This window comes from Prionailurus bengalensis, chromosome A2 (assembly GCF_016509475.1).
Source record: "Prionailurus bengalensis isolate Pbe53 chromosome A2, Fcat_Pben_1.1_paternal_pri, whole genome shotgun sequence".
NCBI classification, from domain to species: Eukaryota; Metazoa; Chordata; class Mammalia; order Carnivora; family Felidae; genus Prionailurus; species Prionailurus bengalensis.
Genome location: NC_057348.1, coordinates 146,930,458 through 146,953,315, shown reverse-complemented (window position 1 = coordinate 146,953,315; position 22,858 = coordinate 146,930,458). Strand labels below are relative to the sequence as shown.

The following is a 22,858-nucleotide window of genomic DNA, read 5'->3' as shown; positions in this document are numbered from 1 at the left end:
ATGACCTGAACCAAATTCAGACGCTTAACTGACTGAGCCACTCAGGCATCCCTAAAATTCTTATTTTCTCCTTCTTCTTCTTTTTTTTTTATTAAAAAAAACATTTTAAAAAATGTTTTTATTAAAAAAAATTTTTTTTTTAACCTTTATTTATTTTTGAGACAGAGATTTTTGAGACAGAGAGAGACAGAGCATGAACGGGGGAGGGTCAGAGAGAGAGGGAGACACAGAATCGGAAGCAGGCTCCAGGCTCTGAGCCATAAGCCCAGAGCCCGACGTGGGGCTCAAACTCATGGACTGTGAGATCGTGACCTGAGCTGAAGTCAGACGCTTAACCGACTGAGCCACCCAGGCGCCCCTGTTTTTGTTTATTTTTGAATGAGAGAGAGAGACAGAGAATGAACGGGGGAGGCGCAGAGAGAGAGGGAGACACAGTATCCAAAGCAGGCTCCAGGTTCTAAGCTGTCAGCACAGAGCCTGATGCGGGGCTTGAACCCACAAACTGTGAGATCATGACCTGAGCCGAAGCTGGACGCTCAACTGACTGAGCCACCCAGGCACCCTGAAAAATTCTTATTTTGTAATTGTTCATTGCTAATATAAAAATCACTTTTTGGGGTGCCTGGTGGCTCAGTCGGTTAAGCAGCCGACATCGGCTCAGGTCATGATCTCACGGTCCGTGAGTTCGAGCCCCGCATCGGGCTCTGTGCTGACAGCTCAGAGCCTGGAGCCTGTTTCAGATTCTGTGTCTCCCTCTCTCTGACCCTCCCCTGTTCATGCTCTGTCCCTCCCTGTCTCAAAAATAAATAAAACGTTAAAAAAAAAAATAATCACTTTTCCCCCCATTGACCTTATATTCTGTAACCTTGCTAAATTCACTTATTTTAGCATATTGTTTTGCGAACTGCACAGGGTTTTCCATATACACAATAATGTGATCTATACACACAATTCTGCTTTTCCCTTTCCAATCCATACACTGCTTATTCCTTTTTCTTACCTGATTGCACTAGCTATAACTTCTGGTACAATGCTGAGTAGAGGATGTCTGTTGATAACAGGCATCCTTTCCTTGTCTTAATCTTCAGGGAAAGAGTTTTATAATTAGGAGTGAGAGCTTCATAGATGCCCTTTATGAGATTTAGGAAGGTTCTTTTCATTCCTTGTCTGCTAGTTTTTTTTTTTTTTTTCATAAATGGGTTTTAAATTTTGTCAAATGCTTATTCTCCACTTATTGAGATGATCTAAGGTTCTTCTCCTTCATTCTATCAGTGTGGTGAACGACTGATTTTCAAATGTTAAACAGACTTTATATTCCTAGAATATACTCTCACTTAGTCATTATGCATTAACCTTTTTATATATTGCTCAATTAGATAAAATTTTGTTAAGAATTTTGCATCTCCATTCACAAGAGGTATTATAGCTTTATAATAACACAAGAGGTTTATAGTTTTCTTTGCCTGTAGTATTTTGGTTGGGTTTTTAATATCAGTCAAGGTGCTTCATAACAGGATGTAGAAAGTGTTCTGTCTTCCTCTCCTTTCTTAGAGTCTATGAAGAGTTGCTATTTTTACTTCCTTCATTCCTGAATTTAGTGAGATAGCCATCAAGAGTCCAGTTTTCTTTTCTTTCAAAAAACACTTTGAAAGTGTTTTATTTTTTTATTTTAGAGAGAGTGTGGGTGAGACAGCAAGCGGAAGAGGGACTGAGTGGGGGAGAGGGAAGGAGTGAGGGAGGGGGAGGGGAGAATCTTAAGCAGGCTCCCTGTTCAGCACAGAGCCCAATGTGGGGCTCTATCCCAGGGTCCCAGGATCATGACTAGGTGCCCTGAAAGTTGTATTTTGTTTGTTTGTTTTTTAAGCTTATTTATTTTAAGAGAGAGAAAGAGAAAGAGAGAGAGGAAGGGGCAGAAGGTTCAGGGAAAAAGAATTGCAAGCAGGCTCCATGCTGTGAGCAGAGCCCAGTGTGGGGCTGGAACTCAACTCACTGGAATTTATCCTTTACATTAAACCATAAGATCATGACCTGAGCTTAAATCAAGAGTCGGATGCTTAACTGACTGAGCCACTCAAGTGCCCCCCCAAAGTTTTTAATTACAAATTCAATCTATGTCTGTAACTGATATGGAGCTCCTTAATATTTTCTAATTCTTCTTGTGTCTGTTTTGTTGTGCCTTCCAAGGAATTTGTCCATTCCAGCAAGTTGAATTTGTTCTAGTTCATAATATCTCCTTATTCTCTTTTAATATATATAGGGTCTGTAATAACGTTGACAACTTATATTTTCACTATTTTTTTTTCTTCCTAAGTTTGGCTATTTTATTCACCTTTTCCAAGAACCAACTTTTCACTTAAAACATTTTTTTCTATTATTTGTTTTCTAGTTCATTATTTTCCGATCTTCTACTTATTTTAGGGTTAATTTGCTCCTCTTTTCTGACATCTAAGGTGAAAGATAAACATTACTGGTTCTCCATGTGGAAGGATAGGGAGAAAACTATTATTTAAACAACCTGATTTTGTGGAACTGGTATGTACTGACCTAGGATTTTAATAGGTATCAAGTGATACTATATAATCTGAATAAAGCCAAACCTGAATATCTAAGTATCACCTCAATGTATAAGGCTGGCTGTTCCACAAGCATCTCAAACTGAAGATATATCCAACATTATACTCCTGGTCCCAGTCAGGAGTCCCCACCGAGCACCCCGAACTGGGATGACCCACAGCCTTCTCATTTCAGTTGATAGTAACTCCATCCACTAAGGCCAGTAACTTTGGCGTCATTTTTTTCAAACACTACATCCAGTCGGATGATAAAATTCTGTTGGTTCTACTTTTTAAAAAAGTTTTTAATTTTCAGTTAACATACAGTGTAATATTGGTTTCAAGTGTACCGCATTGTGATTCAACACTGCCATACATCACCGTGTTCATCTCAAGAGCATTCCTTCATCTCCATCATTGACTTAACCCACTCTCACCCACCTCCTTTCTGGTAACCGTTAGTTTGTTTTCTATAGTTAAGAGTCTTTTGGGGCACCTGGCTGATTCAGGTGGTAGAGGATGTGACTCCTGATCTCTGGGTTATGGGTTTGAACCCCATGTTGGGTGCAGAGATTACTTAAAAAAAAAGAGAGAGTCTGTTTCTTGGTTTGCCTCTCCTTTTTCTCCCCCTTTGCTCACTTGTTTTGTTTCTTAAATTCCACACATTGAATAAAATCATATGGTATTTGTCTTTCTCTGACTTATCCATTTAGCATAATATTCTCTAGATCTGTCCATGTCATTGCAAATGGCAAGATTTCGTTCTTTTTTATGGCTGATAATATTCCACTGTGTATACGTGTACACACACACACACACACACACACACACACACAATCAATCGATGCACACATGGGCTGTTTCCATAATTTGCCTATTATAGATAATGCTGCTATAAATATCAAAGTGCATGCATGTATCCCTTTAAATTAGCATTTTTGTATTCTTTGGGTAAATATCTAGTAGTGCAAATGCTGGATCATAGGGTAGTTCTACTTTTAACTTTCTGAGGAAACTCTACACTGTTTTTCACAGTGGCTGCACCAGAGTTTGCATTCCCACTGGTGATTCCACCGTTAACATCTACTGAGAATCTGATCTACTCTACTTCTCACTATTTCTACTGCTGCTACTGGGTCTGAGCTACAATAATGCCTTCCTTAGAATTTCTGTGGTCTCCCTTATAGGTCTCTCTGCCTCCATTCTTATTCTCCTTTAGTCTATTCTCAATACAGCAGTCAGAATAATCTTAGATCTTAGTGATCTTAGGTAAGACATAAAGCAGATCTTATCACTCCTTAACTGGCTCCTTATTCATTCAGAGTGAAAACCAAAGTCCTAACAGTGACTTAAGAAGTCATTCACCATATGATTTCCCAATCCCTGCTCTTACCTCTCCGACCTCGTCTCTGACTCCTCTGAACATTTTTACCTCTGCTCTAGCCACAGTGGCCTCCTTGCTGTTCTACACAAAGCCAGAATGTTCCCACCCTCAGGTCCTTGTTCTAGCCCTCCCTTTGCTAGGAATTATCTTCCCCAAATTAGCTGCTTAGACTCCCTCACACCCTTCAAGTGTTTGTGTGCAGCTCATTTCTAAATGAGGCCTGTTATGATCATCCTACTTAATACTGCAACTGCCCAATTCTCACCCCTTCTAACTCTGATCTCCCTTTATTTACCCTTTTTATCTCTTTTTAATTTTCTCATTATACCTATTTCCAATGTACTATATAACTTATATACTTTATAAACTGTACTTTACAATTTGCTATATAATAGTTTATTGTCTTTCCTCAGTGGTAGTAATTACCACCCAGGAAGGTATTTTGCTTGGTTCACTAATGTACCTCTTGTGCCTAGAAGAATGCCTGGCATGTTGTAAGGACTTAATACACATCGGTTAAATGAATGACACCAGTACTTTGGAAGCTCAGTAGAAATATAATTAATACAAAATGTGTAATACTGGCTGAAAACTTGTTTTTCTCATTCCTTCTCTATTATAGAATCTTCTGAAAATGGCAGAAATCATTTAGGCAACCTTCTCTTGGGCCTTTTCTAGAAAATTATATCATTTTCATAAGGTTTATCAGGACCTCATTGCCAATTTAGAATCCATGTTCTGGAGACTGAAGGAAAGCAAAGAATCATTATTTGGTATATAGCTGGTAATCCACCATCATTCCAATATAGGCACAATGATGATCATCATCATAATAGGTGCCCCCCAAAAGAGAACCACTTTTAGTTGCTGATACAATCATTTAATACACAGAGAACAAAAACAGGTTACTACAGAAAACAGCAGTAAGGTCTGTTTTTGATAAGTGGAACAGTATGTTATAAGGAGAGTGAAGATCTCTATGCCTTACTAACAAATACTGTGAGTATATATCCTAGAACTGTCACCAAGAGATTTCTTTTACCAAAACAAAATCCATTCACACATTTTAAAACAAAATAATCTCACAGACCAGTAATTCTCAATGTCAGGAGTGTTTTCAGTTTTCTGTTACATAAGAGCAGACAGAGCATCTTAGGGTGAGGGTATTGTTTTGAAAAAGTTTAGAAGTGATTCAGATGCTGACACACATGTGCACAGCACCATTTTAACTAACTTCAACTAGGGCTAAACAACGCTTAACAGATACAGCTATTAAGAAATGGAATGGGGGGGCGCCTGGGTGGCTCAGTCGGTTGAGCGGCCGACTTCGGCTCAGGTCATGATCTCGCGGTCCGTGAGTTCAAGCCCCGCATCGGGCTCTGTGCTGACAGCTCAGAGCCTGGAGCCTGTTTCAGATTCTGTGTCTCCCTCTCTCTGACCCTCCCCTGTTCATGCTCTGTCTCTCCCTGTCTCAAAAATAAATAAAACGTTAAAAAAAAATTTTTCTTTTAAAAAAAGAAATGGAATGGAAGTCTGTGGCATACAAAATCATAATTTGAAACTACTGAGGAAGCGATAAAAAGAGAAACCTGCCACCAAAATTTAAAAAATGGCTCAATTTGAACTCAAGATACCTCCCTGTCCTGGCTTTTCCCATTAGCTTAGCTTTAAGAACGAACTGTTCTCTTTGGCCTACTTGCAGCTGGCACAATTGAATTTATTTACTTTGCAATATTTTGTTTTAAGTTTTTAAGTCGTTGGGTTTTTTTTGAGAGAGAAAGAGAAACGGGGGCGGGGAGGGGCAGAGAGAAAATCCCAAGCAGGTTCTGCAATGTCAGTGCAGAACCGGACTCACGGCTAAAACTCACAAACCGTGAGATCCTGACCTGAGCTGAAGTCGGATGCTTAACTCATTGAGCCACCCAGGAGCCTCTGTTCTGGCTTGGTTTTAAAAAATAAGAGAAAACAAAACAAACCAAAACAAAAAATAAGAGAAAAATGAATGTTCCCGGTAACAGCCATGTCAGAATAACTACGGAGAAAACACAAGGAAATTTATTTATAACGTTCAAATGCCTGGTCTAATACAATGCACATTAATGGGCTCTTTACAACTATGTTCAGTTATAAGCCATAACAGATTAAACCAAACATATTCTGCTACTTGGGGATAATTCCCCATTTCAAATAGTATCATGAATTGATTGAAGACACAAGGAAGACAATTAACTGTCCCCCTTCAGATGGTCCTAAATTGTGTTCTGCTGATTCTCCACCTAGGGAAGGGTTACAACCAATACTAAGTAAGAGCAACTATGAAAGAGAAGCTCTTTGTTTTGGTGCCAAGGACACACAGGTCCTACTGCTTGAAAGTACAATGAACCTGGTACCTGAAAGTGATTTGACATTAAATCAGAAGCCTGTGTTACTGGGGAACAAAGAAAAGCACTGCCTGATGTTGCTATTACAAAGCCAAAGTGAAACAACAGATAACAGGGAAGTAGATGGAAAGGACAGAACTAGATATTGTCGGCACCAATTCTGTGAGTAGAAGGTAAAATGGATTGCAGTTCAGATGTTGCAAGATGAACTATGAACAAGGATGCTTGGCAAAAGTTAAAGTGACAAAAGAATCTCAGAAGTTAGTAGGAAGACCAGCTATGACTATGAAATTCACTGCAGGTATATTCACACACCACAGATAAGCAAATATTCCCCACACTGGGGGTACAGATTACCCCTAAAAATATTAAATCTTCTCCTTCCCTCCCATATTAGGTAACCACCACCACCACCACAAATCCCTGAAAAGTAATGACCTGCTATTAATTCTCAAAGTTAGGGACTCCTAATGAAGTCAGTAGAATGTAGTCCAACTATCCTGCTATGACATCAAGGTAGAAGGGATTCTAACTCCTACCAACCTCTCTTCACTTTGTCCCTACAAAAGAGGAGAGTTTTCTTTCTTCTCTTAAGGGATTTTGGAGTACCAACAGAAAAGTTCAGGGACATGCGGGAGGCTCAGTCGGTTGAGCATCTGACTTCTGATTTTGGTTCAAGTCATGATCCCAGGGTCATGGGATCAAGTCCCGTGTGTGATTCTCTCCCCCTCTGCCCCTTTCCCCTGCTCACACACTCTCTCTCTCTCTTAAAAAAAAAAAAAAAAAAAAGACTCAAACTGAGGCATGTAATCCTTAAGTGAAAGAAGCATGGGACTATGAAAGCAAAAATTTCTATTTGCTTCCCAACACACAAAACTAAAGTCTAAATTAAAATTTTAAACCTGAGAGTCCTTTTCTGAATGGATCAAGGGCTTTTTGTGTGACCTGAACCTTTTGTTATCACATGAAAGTAAGCCTTTTCAATTTTTATTTCATCTGCTCTGTGCCACTTTATTATTTTTTTTCAGAGACGGAGAGAGAGAGAGAGAGAGAGAGAGAGAGCGCGCGCGAGCGAGCGAGTGTGCATGTGCACGTGTGCATAAGCAGGGGAGGGGCAGAGAGAGAGAGAGAGAAAGAGAGAGAGAGAGAGCGTGCACGCCAAGCAGGCCCCATGCTGTCAGTGTGGAGCCTGACGCAGGCTCGAACCCACAAACTGAAAGGCCATGACCTGAGCTGAAATCAAGAGTCAGAGACCCAACCAACTGAGCCATCCAGGTACCCCTGCTCTATGCCATTTTAAAAATTATTAGTGTCATCCCATTTTCCCCATTTTCCTTTAAACATCTAAGAGCAAAATCAGCAAGTAAGAGTTAGAAAGACTTTTTTTCTTTTAATGCTCACTTTCTGAAGTTTATTATCACTTTTACCTCTTTTGTCTCTTCTGGGTCTGAATGATCCACAGTTATATAAAGATCGTTTTGTAAATATTTCAGAGCACTAAGGGGATCCATTTGGGCCTTTTCTTCAAACCTAGAAAATGTAAACAAGAACAATAATTGTCTGGAGTTATGGGAAAACATCAGAAATGTCATTCAGACCTGGAGTAGAATATTGTGTCTAAGGAGTCACTGTAGATATCAAAAAAAAAAAAAAAAAAAAACACCCTGTGTTTGGGAATCCAGAAGTAAGAATACTGCCATGGAGACAGCACAGCTGTGGAGTTCCTGGAGATGTCATGGTGATGCCAGGAGGTCACAGGCAGCTGTGGAGCGAGAGACTGGGTAGGAGTACCTCCTACCCTCTTCTTAAAACTACAAGCTAAGATTAAATCAACTACAAAACATAGTGAACGTGTCAAATATTTTACATAACAAAACTGCAAAAGAGCCAAATATGTTTCATGAGAAACAAGTAGAGATAAAATAAAAATACTCGATTAGATTTGTGCAATATACATTCCATTAGAGGTCCTTAACAGGTCAGAAACAGACATGAGTATACTTTCTTTTCACGAGTATCATGGACACTGATTGAATATATATATATTTTTTAAATTGCTCAAATATTTTTAACAAGATTATTTCCTGTCTCAGTCAATAACAATAACAATTGTAGCAACCACTTATCAAGTATTTGTTATATGCTAGATAATGTATCAAGTATTTTACATATATTAGTTCATTTATCCCCGTTACGATGACGATGTTTTATTATCATTTTTTAAAAAACAGATAAGAAACTGAGGTTCAGACAACGAACTTGGCCAATACAAGAGCTAAAAAAGAAACAATGCGTTAGTTCTTTTTTTTTTTTAATTTTTTTTTCAACGTTTATTTATTTTTGGGACAGAGAGAGACAGAGCATGAACGGGGGAGGGGCAGAGAGAGAGGGAGACACAGAATCGGAAACAGGCTCCAGGCTCTGAGCCATCAGCCCAGAGCCTGACGCGGGGCTCGAACTCACGGACCGCGAGATCGTGACCTGGCTGAAGTCAGATGCTTAACCGACTGCGCCACCCAGGCGCCCCAACAATGCGTTAGTTCTACAAAAGAATAAAAGTCTGCTTGGGACTATTTATCTATTTAAATAAGATACTATCCCATTGTTATAATTATATATGGATTTATTAATAACTAATAAGTTAGGATGTTTTTCAAAATATTGTATAGAGAATAAGTAGAGAAGACAATTTCATTTGGGTGAGGAAAATAATGAGACTTTCACAATGGTGTTCAGGCTGATGGCATCAATAATTTCCTGTCTTTAAGAGTTAATCTCAGTGATAGAATACCTGTATTTCAAGCAGGGCAAAGACTAGCAAAATATTACAGCTGTATTGTATCGGATAAGTGTCATGATTGTCAGTTAGCCTTTAAGCCCTCGGATGAGAGAGCTCCTTGGGCAGAGGTCATGTTACTCTACCATCTTGTCCAAAATGGTTTAGGCCAGTTTTGCACCTGAGACGAAAGCAATCCTCTCAAGCTTGATCAGTTTATAAAGTGTCCTGGCAGGATTATTCCCAGTAGGGATATTATCTCCAGGGAGCCCTCTCTAAGAAGGTACTCTCTTAAAGAATCTGAACGTGAGATACACAAGGACACAAAAGGCACACAAAACACACAAGTCAGTAAACAGAAGGCACGACATGGTAGGTAGATTCCTTCCCTTCCTACCCCTCTTTGCCTTCCTTTTTTCCTATCTACCTATTTATTTACTGAAGCTACATCTATCGATTCCTTTCTTCCTTCCTTCCTTCCTTCCTTCCTTCCTTCCTTCCTTCCTTCCTTCCTTCCTTCCTTCCTTCCTTCCTTCTTCCATCCACCCATCCATCCATCCATCCATGGATGGATGGATGCTAGGAGGTTAGGGAAAGCAGAGACTGTAATAATCAGCAGAACAGGAGAAGTAGGTGGAAAGAAGCAGAAAGACAAGAGGCTGAGTTACAAGGAAAGCTATTATAGTGGCTCGTGGAAAGAAGCAGAAAGACAAGAGGCTGAGTTACAAGGAAAGCTATTATAGTGGCTCCTCACTAGAATTGTTCTAAGACGCTAAACGATTCTCCATTAGGCCTCACTGTCCAAATGCTGAGGGAATGCCTTAATTCTCTGGATATTCTCATAATAACTTTTCTTCTAGTGAGGGATCCTAAGAATGTCTTTATCCTTTGCTACCTGAAATAACCTAACCAACGTGCCTACCATCCTATTAAATCCAGTCAAGAAACCCATTTTCCCGGAAGGTATGTTTTCACTCATCTTTTTTCTAAGCTTTCTTTAGCCTGCAAAAACTTATCATTGGACTTATGTCTGCGATCTAGAATTCTATTTAGGCCAACAACTGGGCCCTGTACTGAAAGGAACAGGAATTAATCCTATAAAAAAGTTTTTCTTTTGCTCCTTTCTACCCCCAAATCATCGACAAATTTGGAAACTTGAACGTTACAAGAAAAAATAATAGTGGCATTTTATTTACTGTATTGTGCAGTACCAGTAAGAATAAAGACAGATTTCTTGGCATACAATATACTTCTCTCCCTCTAAATTTATGTTTTAACTTAACAGAATACATAAATGTTTTCCATAAAAACACCAGAAATAAACAAGCTAGCCCAGTAGTATAGGGTAACGTTTCATATAATGAAATACTAGGTATCTAATATGGAATTTAAATTAAAAAGGTAATTTTCATGCTCTACTCAATTCATATAAAACAACTTTTGTTTATTCTGCCTGCAATGTATCAGTGTTCCTCAAGCTCCTGAATTCATCTAAGAGTTGGTATAAAAAGTGGTCTATGTTTTTTTCAAGTATCTAAAACAGGAGTGCCTGGCTGACTCAGTCGATAGAGCATGTGATTCTTGATCTCAGGGTTGTGAATTGAAGCCCCACACTGGGGGTAGAGATTACGTAAAGATAAAATCTTAAAACAATAACAAATATAAAATAAATATAAAATAAAATAAAATAAAATAAAATAAAATAAAATAAAATAAAATAAAATGGGACTTTTATTGTATGTTGAAATTAGTAGCAGACAAGATTCTCAAGATGCCCTAGCTGCTCCCTGACTGCTCTCCTCTCCTACCCATGTCCAATCCATCAAGATATTCTGTTGGTGCAATCTTCAAAGCTTATCCAGAATCTTACTGGGCCTTCTTGATCTCTTTTATGGAGTGTCTCTTCCTCCACCTTCCCTCAAATGGTGATGGTCTTCAGAGAAGGCCTGACATCTCTCTACTCTTCTCACGCTCTTGAAGCAAACTCCTTTTCCTTGTTGATGACTCATAAAGGTAATAATCGGCCCATGCCTTTCCTCCAAATGCTAACAGATGATCTCTAAAACCTAAAGTGCACTAAACTGAACTCATCTTTCCCAACACACGAACCTGTTGTTTCTGAAGAATTCCTCATCTGAGTGAAAACAGCCACAACCTTTTACTCAGTTCTTTTGGAAGAAAACCCAGAATGGTTTTATTAAAAGAAGACTGAGTGTGTTATTATTCCTCTACATAAAATCTTTCAATGCTTTTCCTTTCATTCAGGGTAAAAGCCAAAGACTCTTCACCACCTGTCCCCTTCTTATCACTCTGACCTCATCTCCTCCCACAATCGCCCTACTCATTCTACTTCCACCACACTGTCTTCCTCAATTTATTCCTCAAATAATCCAGGCATATTTTTAACCCTAGAGGCTTGTCTATTACCTATCTGGAATACTCTTCTTCTCAAATATCTACATGATTCATTCCCTCCTGTTCTTCAGGTCACTAGTCAAATGTCACCTTTGCAGTGAGGTCTATCCTAATATTCTTATTTAAAAATCATCTGTACAAAATAGTTCTTAACCTGTTTTAGTTCATTATACTTATTAACATAAATTTATTATGTTTATTACCGGTCTTCCTTCCTAAAATAGAAACTTGGGGCAGGAATTTTTGTTTGTTTTCTTCACTGACATATCCACAGAGCCTAGGACGATGTCTAGCACACTGTAAGCGCTCAGTTAACTTTCTTAAATAAATAAAGTTTCGCTGATGTGTATAAAGACCCTTAGGTGAATGCTTTGGTCATTTTATACATGAGCAAAGTGATCTCCAGAAAGATTAAGTTACAAGGCTTGAAGATCAATCCAAGGTTCAGGTCTAGTACTTTTTCCAATATAAGACATTAGCTCGCAGCACTAATGTCAAAAAGTCTCACAATCAGAAAAAAAGAATACTGTGCTCCACATTTTTATGCTACTATTACTATTCTAATTGAAAATAATCTATATAAATGGATGGGGGGGGGGGTCTTTAAATATTCTTAAATGCTCCTTTTCTGGCTTTTCTGGTTTCCTTCTGAGATGGGCTAGCAAACTCCTTTTCCCATGTAGAAAATTTCAAAGGCTGCCTCTTTGTTCAGTCACACAAACTTGCTGCTTCTCAGCTTCAGTTACTATTTATGAACCATTTTAATATTCAGAAAATTTGAGTCTTTTATCCTATATTTAAAGTTTTAAATGATTTGTTACCAGTTATTCTTTTATTCATTATCCACTTGCATTCCTTACTTTTATGCCTTTTTAGCAGCATAAGCCACTAACAATGATGTTTGTGCTTTATTAAAATTTAAAACATGCCATAATATGTAATATTTCAGATTCCCACAAATTGTCATTTAGTCTGTCCACGAATACATTCTTTTTTTTTTAATGTTTATTTATTTTGATAGAGAGCATGAGTTGGGGAGGGGCAGAGAGAGAGGGAGAAAGAGAATCCCAAGCAGGCTCCACATTGTTAGTACAGAGACTGACATGGGGCTAGAACCTACAAACTGTGAGATCATGACCTGAGCCAAAATCAAGAGTCGGACGCTCAACAGACTGAGCCACCCAGGCGCCCCCAACTGATGTATTTTCAAAAGATAAAAACAACTGTCAAAGATTAAAAAAATAAGAATACTTCTTAAAATGGCTTGGCTGTGAGAAAATGAATAACCCTACTTATTTCTGGAAGGAATGAAAATTAACTTTCTGGAGGGCAACTGATAATTCATCAATTCTACCAATATCCTACAGAATTTTTAGATAGGGGTACAGATGGAAGAATATAAAAATATTAAATACAGTATTACTTCCAATAGTAAATAAGCTGGAAATAATCTAAATATTTCATCCAAGTAGACTAGTTAAGTAAATTACACATAAAATAGAACACTATTGCAGTCATTATAATCATAATTTGTATTAAGATGGTGATATTTGTAATATATCATTCATTAAGAGAAATCAGATTCAAAGCAATATGATTCCTGTTTTTCAGCTAAACAAAACAAGAATCTACGTGTGCAAATATAAAACTTACAAAACAGTAAGTTGTTTTTTCCTCAATAATGGGATGATGATTCAATTATTTTGAAGGGTAAGAGGACTTTTTTTTTTTTAAATTAACCATGCATTAATTTTTTTCAATTAAAAGCCAGAGGAAAGTGGTTATAAAGTGAGTTCCAATTCTTTACATATAGTACTAAAAAATCTCCTTTAATCTAGGGGCACCTGGGTGGCTTAGTTGGTTAAGTGTCTGACTTTGGCTCAGGTCATGAGCTTGCAGCTCATGAGTTCGAGTCCCACATCAGGCTCTCTGCTGTCAGTGTATTGGTAGAACTGATGACCTGCTTCATGTCCTCTATCTCCCTCTCTCTCTGCCTCTCCCCCACTAGCTCACACCTCTCTCTCTCTCTCTCTCTCTCTCTCTCTCTCTCTCAAAAATAAACATTAAAAAAAATCTCCTTTAATTTCTAATGGGCTTTTGGTCAGGAAATCTTTTAAAAAGAGCTTAACTTAATATTCCAATTACCAGTTGTTATATATGTAGTAGAAAAAGAACACTAAAATTTCCCCAAATTCGTCTCATCCTTATAAAAACTTAACTTTAACATTAAGTAAAATATTAAGGAATAACATTTTAGCAATGTAAACATTAGTTGACAGTGCCTCATTAAATCTTATTAATAAAACAGAATTTATCTCTTGTCATCCAGCCAATGTGAAGATTCAGACCCTTTCTCCTGTAGATTCTATAGGAAATACACTATTTATTCACAGCAATGCCAAAGTAACAGAATACCTAGCTTCTGTTACTAATTTTCCTCTCAAGCACAACTTGGGAAAGCAGAGAAAGGAACAGTAAGTAAACATGATATGATAAAGGAAAACAGTCTAATAACTTATGCCTACTTATATTCTATACAAAACATAAATACATTATATATAACAGACATCTGAACGTGTCTGTGTATATAAGTATACACAAAGACATCTGTGTATGCATGTGTGGTAGTCACAGTGGCAGTAAGGTGATGAACTCTGGAGTTACAATAGTCAGGATCACAACCTGGCTGTGTCACTTATGGCTGAGTGATCCTAGATGAATTATATAACCCATTTAAAAACACCTCATTTTTTCTTTTGCAAAATAGTGATAATAACAGAACTTATTCAATTACCTTATTATAGGAATAATATACAAGATCTAGCACACAAAAATTGCTCAATAAACAGTAGCTATTATCATCAAAGTCTAAACTCTTTCCAAACTATAAATTTTTATTACCACAGAACACTATCAATAACCAAAAGGACACACATGCTTTTCTACATTTTTCAGTAGCTTATCACTCACTACTAAAAAGCAAACATGACCAGGAGATATATATGAAAATGTTTGCTGACATGATTTTACAATTAAATGGCAAAGATAATTGATGTAAAATCACAATCATATTTGAAGTTGTACTGTGAAACACCAGATTAGATACCATTTAGTCAACCATACCATCACATCCACTGTTAAGAAAGCTATCAACAGGCCAGGCATACAGCAAGAATCTAGAACTGATGTGATCTGTAGTGATTAGGCCGTGAGTAGTTACTGGAAGGTTAGGCTCATCACCTTCATGGAAATTTCTTCCATTTAACACTTTCAAAATTTCCTTGTTCTATATTTAGAAAATTTTAGCATCAGTACGTATTTTCACTTTGTATCTTCCTTTGAAAGAGGAAAGCAAAAATAAGGAAAACAACAGGGTAGTTATAAAACTCATGATCTTCACAGTACGTACACTGTCATATTACTAAATTTCCAGAGACAAAGTCGTATCTTCAAAATTTAGGTAATACCAACAGTAGCTGATAATGTTAAATAAAAATTTTCAGTGAATTATTTTTATACCTGTGTTTTCTTATCAGGTACTTGCAGTGCCTCAGTAAGTAATCTTTTGAAGGCCTACATAACTTCAGTGACCAGAAGTCATCTAATCTCATCTTTGGGGAGCAAGATTTTCCTGGATTCCCACCAAATAAATAGTGAACCTATAATAAACAAAACAAGCCACATTTTAAGATGCAAGCATACTCAAGAAGCTACGGAAGTCCTAATAAAATTTCTTCACTTTGGTAGCCGTGTGTAACAGTAGTAAAACATTACTGCATTTCTACCAAATGTTTCTTTTGATTTTTCTTGTTCCCATTTTACTTTAAAATCCTATGGCTACTTCCTTAAATACTCTGCATTTTATGTTAAAATGAGTTGTATTACCACAATTATACTGACAATGGAAGACCTGAAGCAAAAGCAATGAAGCAAAAGCAAAGCTAATCCAAGATACAGAGTTTATTTAGGGCAATAAATATGGGGATTATTAATTTAAACAAGTGCTGGTCATAATAACAAACAAGAGGTTTAATAAAACTCTGACACACATGTTGAATCACTGAAGGTCAAGAGTAACTAGAAACTTTTTAAATTTTAGCATCTTAATTTAAAAAAAAATTTTTTTTCAACGTTTTTTATTTATTTTTGGGACAGAGAGAGACAGAGCATGAACGGGGGAGGGGCAGAGAGAGAGGGAGACACAGAATCAGAAACAGGCTCCAGGCATCTTAATTTTTTTAGGCTTACTGCCAAATATTAAATGATGTATATAATTGGTGATACTTTTTAAAATATTATATTATTCAATACCAAAAAAAGGAAATGAAAAAGGAATACAATAATGATTTCACTATTATAATTTTAGTGATATTCTGTACTTATACAAAGTGTTAAAGCAGTTCCTGAAATTTTGAAAACATTCACTGAACTACATGTAAAGTTTAAGGGAGACATAGTTTAAAGAAACCACTCTGAACATTTAGTGACTCTAAAACTTCAGAATGCAAGACTGTTTTCATGAGGCCAATTGAAAAGACACATAACTCATAGGGGAAAAAAGAAAGACTTCGTACACAATGGGAAAATCTAAAGTCAGAAGTTACATATACTTTTTCATATCATGGGACAAGGTATCCTAATGCTAAAAACTGTACATCTTTTACTTGGGTATTCGTAGTGCAGAAATAATAGGTTATACTATGAATCTGATCTATGCAGCTACAAAGCAAACAGAGTAAGTGCCAGGAATTTTGGACTATGGAAAGTGTTTATTCTATTAAGGGGTTTAGAGAGAAATGATATTGAATGTCTGCTATATATTCTATGGATATCTGCTATGTATTATAACTTTTTATTCAAATACACTTAAAAATAGTAAGAAACCTATTTTGGGATTCTTTCAGATTATAAGTCTTGGAAAGTTTACAGGCCGATGCAGTTAGGGTACCTTATGTAACTCATCATATACAAGCTGATGGGCAAATCTTGGACATGGCTCTTCCTCCTGAAGACTTTTACTTGGATTATCTTTTGCAGCTTGATCGTTCTTATAGACGCAAGACCTGTAAGACAGTACTTTTAAGGCATTCTATCCTTAACATACATAATGTTTATATATATTCTACCTATAACATACATAATGTTTATATACTTAGCAAGCAAATTAACTGGACGTCTAATTACCAACAAAAAATTTATAAATTTGTTCACATCAAATCTTAAAAGTTCTGGTCATTCTCATACAATAATGTGAATTTGTTAGAATTAAGTTCTTATGTTCTTTTAGTGTCGATCCAAAACCTCACTTAAGAACAACGTACTTCATGTTATGAAACACAAACAGCATATATGAAAGCTCAAACCAAAGTCTGAAAGAGAAGATAATCCCATCTATTTATTCACAATGAAAAACTCACAGATTTCTTTCCGTTTTACTGCTTAATATAAATGTTCTACTTAGAAAATAATAAATTCTAGGGTGCATCAGTGGTTTACTAGGCTAAGCGTCTAACTCTGGGTCTTGGCTCAGGTCATGGGATCAGGTCGTGGGATTAAGCCCCATATCGAGCTCTGCATTGACAGCATGGAGTCTGTTTGGGATTCTTTCCCTTTCTCTCTCTGCCCCTCCTCCACTTGTGCTCTCCCTCTCTCTCAAAAATAATTAAAAACAAATTCTTAAAAAAAGAAAAGAGTAATTTTCTTAGTTGCTCTGGGCAGGTAGTTCTCTGAAGCGCCTGTGTTTGTAAAATATCCACTTATGCAGTAATCACAGAATATTAGAGCAGGATTCTCTAGGCCAGTGTTCTCTGAAGCAAAACGTGCAGATACTCTATAACAAAAAGGTCCCGGTTTGAAAACACTAAATAATACCCCCTACCCTGCTCTACTGAAATCACTTCCTTTACCAAAACTAAGACCACCTGGAAACATGAAAAAAACACATTTTTCTCATGTTCACACATCTACTTGGTAGCAAATTCTAGACTAAAGTATAATTCTCTTGATTTCTGGACCAGGAATCATCTACTAACTGAAAAATTCAGAGGTAAAATCCATTCACTGAACATCACTGTGAACACAGGCACCAATATTGACTTCTTTACCCAATACAGGCATGCTTCAGAGATATTGTAGGTTTGGTTCCAGACCACCACAATATTTTTTTATATAAATGTTTGTTTATTTATTTTGAGAGCGAGCAAGCACAGATGTGTGAGTGCGAATGAGGGAGGGGCAGAGATAGAGAGAGAATCCCAAGCAGGCTCCACACTGTCAGCACAGAGCCTGACATGGGCTCAATCTCACGAACTGTGAGCTCAAGAGTCAGACACTCAACCAAATCAAGAGTCAGACACTCAACCAACTGAGCCACCAGGCGCCCTCAGACCACCACAATAAAGCAAATATTGTAGTTAAGTGATTCAAAGGAATTCTTTTGCTTCTCAATGCATATAAAAGTTATTTTTATACCATAAGGTAGTCTGTTAAGCGTGCAACAGCAATATGTCAAAAAAAACTATGCATATACCTTAATCAAAAACTACGTGATTGCTAAAAAAGGCTAACCATCTTCTGAGCTTTTAACAAGTCATAATTTTTTTTTTTGCTGGTGGAGGGGCTTGCCTCCGTATTGATGGCTGTTAACTGATAAGAGTGGTGGTTACTTAAGGATGGGGGAGCTGTGGCAATTTCTTAAAATAAGATAATACAGTTGACCCTTGAACAGTATTGGTTTGAACTATGTGGATCCACTACAATGCAGAGTTTTTACAATACAGTATGGTAAATATATTTTCTCTTTTCTCATGGTTTTCGTACTATTTTCTTTCCTCTATCTTACCTTATTGTAAGAATATGGTAAATAATATATAAAACATACAAAATATGTGTGAATCAACTTTTTTTGTTATCAATTTATGTTATTGATAAGGTTTCTGGTCAATAGTAGGCTATTAGTAGTTGGGTTTTTCCTGGGATTGTTTTTTTTTTTTTTTTAAATTTTTTTTTCAACGTTTTTTATTTATTTTTGGGACAGAGAGAGACAGAGCATGAACGGGGGAGGGGCAGAAAGAGAGGGAGACACAGAATCGGAAACAGGCTCCAGGCTCCGAGCCATCAGCCCAGAGCCTGACGCGGGGCTCGAACTCACGGACTGCGAGATCGTGACCTGGCTGAAGTCGGGCGCTTAACCGACTGTGCCACCCAGGCGCCCCGGGATTGTTTTGTTTTAAGTAGGTTTCATACTCAGCATGGAGCCCAATGCAGGGTCTGAACTCATGACCCTAAGATCAAGACCTGAGCTGAGATCAAGAGTCGGAACCTTAAGCAACTGAGCCACCTAAGTGCCACAGATGTTGGGTTTTTAGGAAGCCAAGTTATACACAGATTTCCAACTTTGTGTGGGTTGAATCCTCGTGCTGGTAAAGGTTCAAGTGTAATGAAATTGGCTGCATCAACTGATTCCTCTTCATGAATGATTTATTTGTAGCACATGATGCTGTTTAACATTTTACCTATTAGAACTTCTTTCAAAATTGGAGTAAATCCTCTCAAACCCTGCCACTGCTATATTAACTAAGTTTATGCAATAACTGTAAATCCTTTGTTGTCATTTCAACAATCTTCACGACATCTGTTTCAGGAGTAGATTCCTTCTCAAGAAACCACTTTATCATGAGAGATTGCAGCAATGCAGTCATATCTTCAGGTCCCACTTCTAATTCTAGTTCTCTTGCTATTTCTACCACATCTGCAGTTACTTCCTCCACTGAAGTCTTGAACCCCTCAAAGTCATCCAGGAAGGTTGGAATCAACTTCTTCCAAATTCCCATTCATGTTGGTATTTTGACCTCTTTCCGCGAATCTGAATGCTCTTCATGGCATCTAGAATGAAAGGAATCTTTTTTTTGAGCAGTAGGTCTCAACAGCTGGCTTAAAATATTCAGTGAATTATGTTATAAACAGATGTGCTGTGTTCTGGGCTTTGTTGTTCCATTTGCAGAGCACAGGCACAGCAGATTCAGTATAATTCTTAAGGGCCCTAGAATTTTGAGAATGGTAAAGGAGCATGGTCTTCAAGTTAAAGTCATCAACTGCATTAGCCCCTAACAAGACAGTCAGCCTGTCCCTTTGAACTTTGAAGCCAGGCACTGACTTCTCTCTAGCTATGAAAGTCCTCAATGGCATCTTCCTCCAATAGAAGGCTGTTTCATCTACAATGAAAATCTGTTCAGTGTAGCCAACTTTGTTAATGATCATAGCTAGATAACTTGCTAGAGCTTCTACATCAGCACCTGCTGCCTCACCTTGTGCTTTTAGGTTATGGAGATGGCTTCTTATGTTAAACCTCAGGAGCCAACCTCTGCTAGTTTCATACTTTCCTTCTGTAGCTTCCTCAGCTCTTAGCCTTCACAGAATTGAAGAGAATCAGGGCCTTGCTCTGGAGCAGGCACTGGCTTAAGGGAATATTGTGGCTGGTCTGATCTTCTATTCAAACCACTAAAACTTTCTCCATCAGGTGTTTTGCTTTCTCATCATTCATGTGTTCACCAGAGGCACACTTTTAATTTCTCCCAAGAACATTTCCTCCGCATTCACAACCTGGCTGTTCGGCAAAAGAGGCCTATCTTTCTTCCCTTGACTCAAACAATTAGAAGACTTTGTAGGGGTATCAACTGGCCTAATTTCAATATTGTTATATCTCCGGGAATCAGGAGATCCAAGGAAAGTGAGAGAGGTGAGGGAACAGCTGGTCGGTGGAATGGTCAGAACACATACATTTATCAATTATGTTTGCCATCTCATTATGTGTGCAGCTCATGGTGCCCCAAAACAATTACAAAGGTAACATCAAAGATCACTGATCACAGATGACCATGACAAATACAACAGTCATGAAAGGGTTCGAAATATTCTGAGAATCACCAAAATGTGACAAAGAAACACAAAGTGTGCCAACACTGCTAGAAAAATGTCAACATGTTCGACACAAAGCTGTCACAAACCTTCAACTTGTAAAAACTGCAATTATCTGCCAAGTGCAATAAAATGAGGTGTGCCTGCACTGACATTTAAATGCATGACATCACAAATTGACATAAGCCTTCCATATTCCTCTTCTTTTGAATAAACCAACAACCTCAAACAAATATTACATTGGGATTGCAACACAGACAAGAGCTCCTTACCAACTATTCCTCACAATGTCATAAATCCAGAATGAATTTCTGACATTCTCCTCCCTCTTCTCCTTGTCTTTGCTGAGTCCAGATAAGACATGTATTTCATTCAGTTCAGGATCAATGGTTGCTCTCTGTGTGAATCCTGTCATTGGAACTATAAATTGAAAAGAGGAAATAAGAGGACAACATTTGTGTTAAGTAAGAGCAGAACTACTATATACAAGATTAATCCCTCGTGACTCTGCTCTGCTTCTGTCCACAGCACTGATCTTCTCACATACTATAGAACTTTTATATCAAACAATAAACAATTGCTTATTGTTTTCTTCTAACTCTAGAATACAAGCTGTATGAGGGCAGAGGTAGTTTGGCTCACTATTCTGTTCCCAATGCTTAAAACAGTGCCTGGCACATAACAATTACCCAACTATTTGTTGAAAGAATAAACGAATGCTAACTATCCGGAAGGAGTTACAAGGAGGGAAGAGGTAGAAAGTGGTATACTATGTAATCATTTTTATTGAGGGAAGAAAGGTCAATGTGTTAGTTAACTGATTTATTATCTGGATCAGTTCTAACTTAATAGTAAAGGTAAAATATTCAAATGTTGACCTGGAAAAACACAAATCTGACAGGAAGTAACATGCAGGTTTGTTTAATAAGGTCAGAGTTGTTTAAAATATCTGTTCATGACATACAATGAAACGACATAATTTCCAAGTAAAAATAAAACACTTTGGGCGATAATACGCCATTTTATTTTCCTGAGTGGCTCAAACTGACCAAAGTTAATAATGTTTTCTTTTTCTTTTCTTTTTTAATGTTTATTTTTGAGAGACAGAGAGGCACGGAGCGTGAGCAAGGGAGGAGTAGAGAGAGAGGGAGAGGCAGAATCAGAAGCAGGCTCCAGGCTCTGCGCTATCAGCACAGAGCCCAACACGCAACTTGAACTCATGGACCGCGAGATCATGACCGGAGCTGAAGGCGGACACCAAACTGACTGAGCCACCCAGGAGCCCCAATGTTTTATTTTTCTAAGAAATCTATTAAATGAGTGATTGTTATTCTGCATTATCCAGTAATTTGCAAAACACTGACACAGCAAATGCAAATTTTTCTCACCATTGTTATATGGAAATATTAGTTGAAATGTAATTTTATGGATCATGACATAATTGCCTTGAATCTAAAACAATGTCATTGTTTCAACACTACATTCCCTTTATACATGAACAATCATCATATGCTCAAAACACAAAGTAAATATTAGACTGAAGTAAAATATTTTTTTTAAAAAAATGTTTACTTATTTTTGTGAGAGAGAGAGAAAGGGGGTAGAGAGAGTCTCCAACGCTGTTAGCAGAGCCCAACATGGGGCTCAAACCCAACAAACTGTAAGACCATGACCTGAGCTGAAATCAAGTCAGACGATCTACCGACTGAGCCACAAGGGTGCCTCTGAAGTAAAATATTTCAATCAATCAAGAATATTATGGCAAGAGATGTTAGCCACATTGATCTTCATTTGTCTTTATCTACTTTAGCAGGGCCAAATAATCCAGCATTTATTTTTGCCTCATGTACTGAAATTCAAGTCTCCTTTCATAGTCCTCTTTAATAAATTTGTTTGGAATATTTTAGAGACTATCCAAATGCAGTCCATAGTATATATACTAAAATAATACAGACTCACACTACACAACACATAATTTGCATCTGTCCATACACAATTAACGTTTATATTTATACATACATGCACATCAACCTAATCTGAATAACAATCTCAATCCTCATGCCAATAGTCTCTAGTGGGTATGTAAAGTCTGGTATTTTTTAAATGAGGTTTGGTAAACTTTCAAAAGTGCCAACGTTCTACCCTATTTCTCAGATAACCTTGGAAGAATAAATAGTAAAGAAATGACAACACTTTTATTAGCGGTAAAAGGAGAGGATGTAACTGCCTAAATTTACTGTATTTAAATTTCTCCATCCCATTACATCTTAATACTCAGCCTTTAAATTCAGAATTCTCTAAGATGGGCTGGCAAACTATGGCTTGATCTAGCCTGCCTAGGGTCAAATCAGGTCTCATCCATTCATTTACATTTTATCTGTGGCTATATCACCCTGTAATAGCAAGGTTGAAGCTAGCCACCCTGTGGCTATAT

At 37.5% G+C, this 22,858-nt stretch overlaps 1 protein-coding gene across 2 annotated transcripts in view; it reads right to left on the bottom strand.

Moving 5' to 3' along the window:
• Positions 1–22,858, bottom strand: part of MKLN1 (muskelin 1) — a 382,687-nt gene that overhangs the window by 22,365 nt on the left and 337,464 nt on the right. For both annotated transcript variants that reach the window (XM_043590475.1, XM_043590474.1), the window contains 4 exons: positions 20,697–20,844; positions 16,457–16,571; positions 15,028–15,167; positions 7,745–7,847 (listed from right to left, as the gene is read on the bottom strand). In XM_043590475.1, coding sequence (XP_043446410.1) covers positions 7,745–7,847; positions 15,028–15,167; positions 16,457–16,571; positions 20,697–20,844 — 506 coding nt within the window. The remainder of the gene's footprint in view (positions 1–7,744; positions 7,848–15,027; positions 15,168–16,456; positions 16,572–20,696; positions 20,845–22,858) is intronic.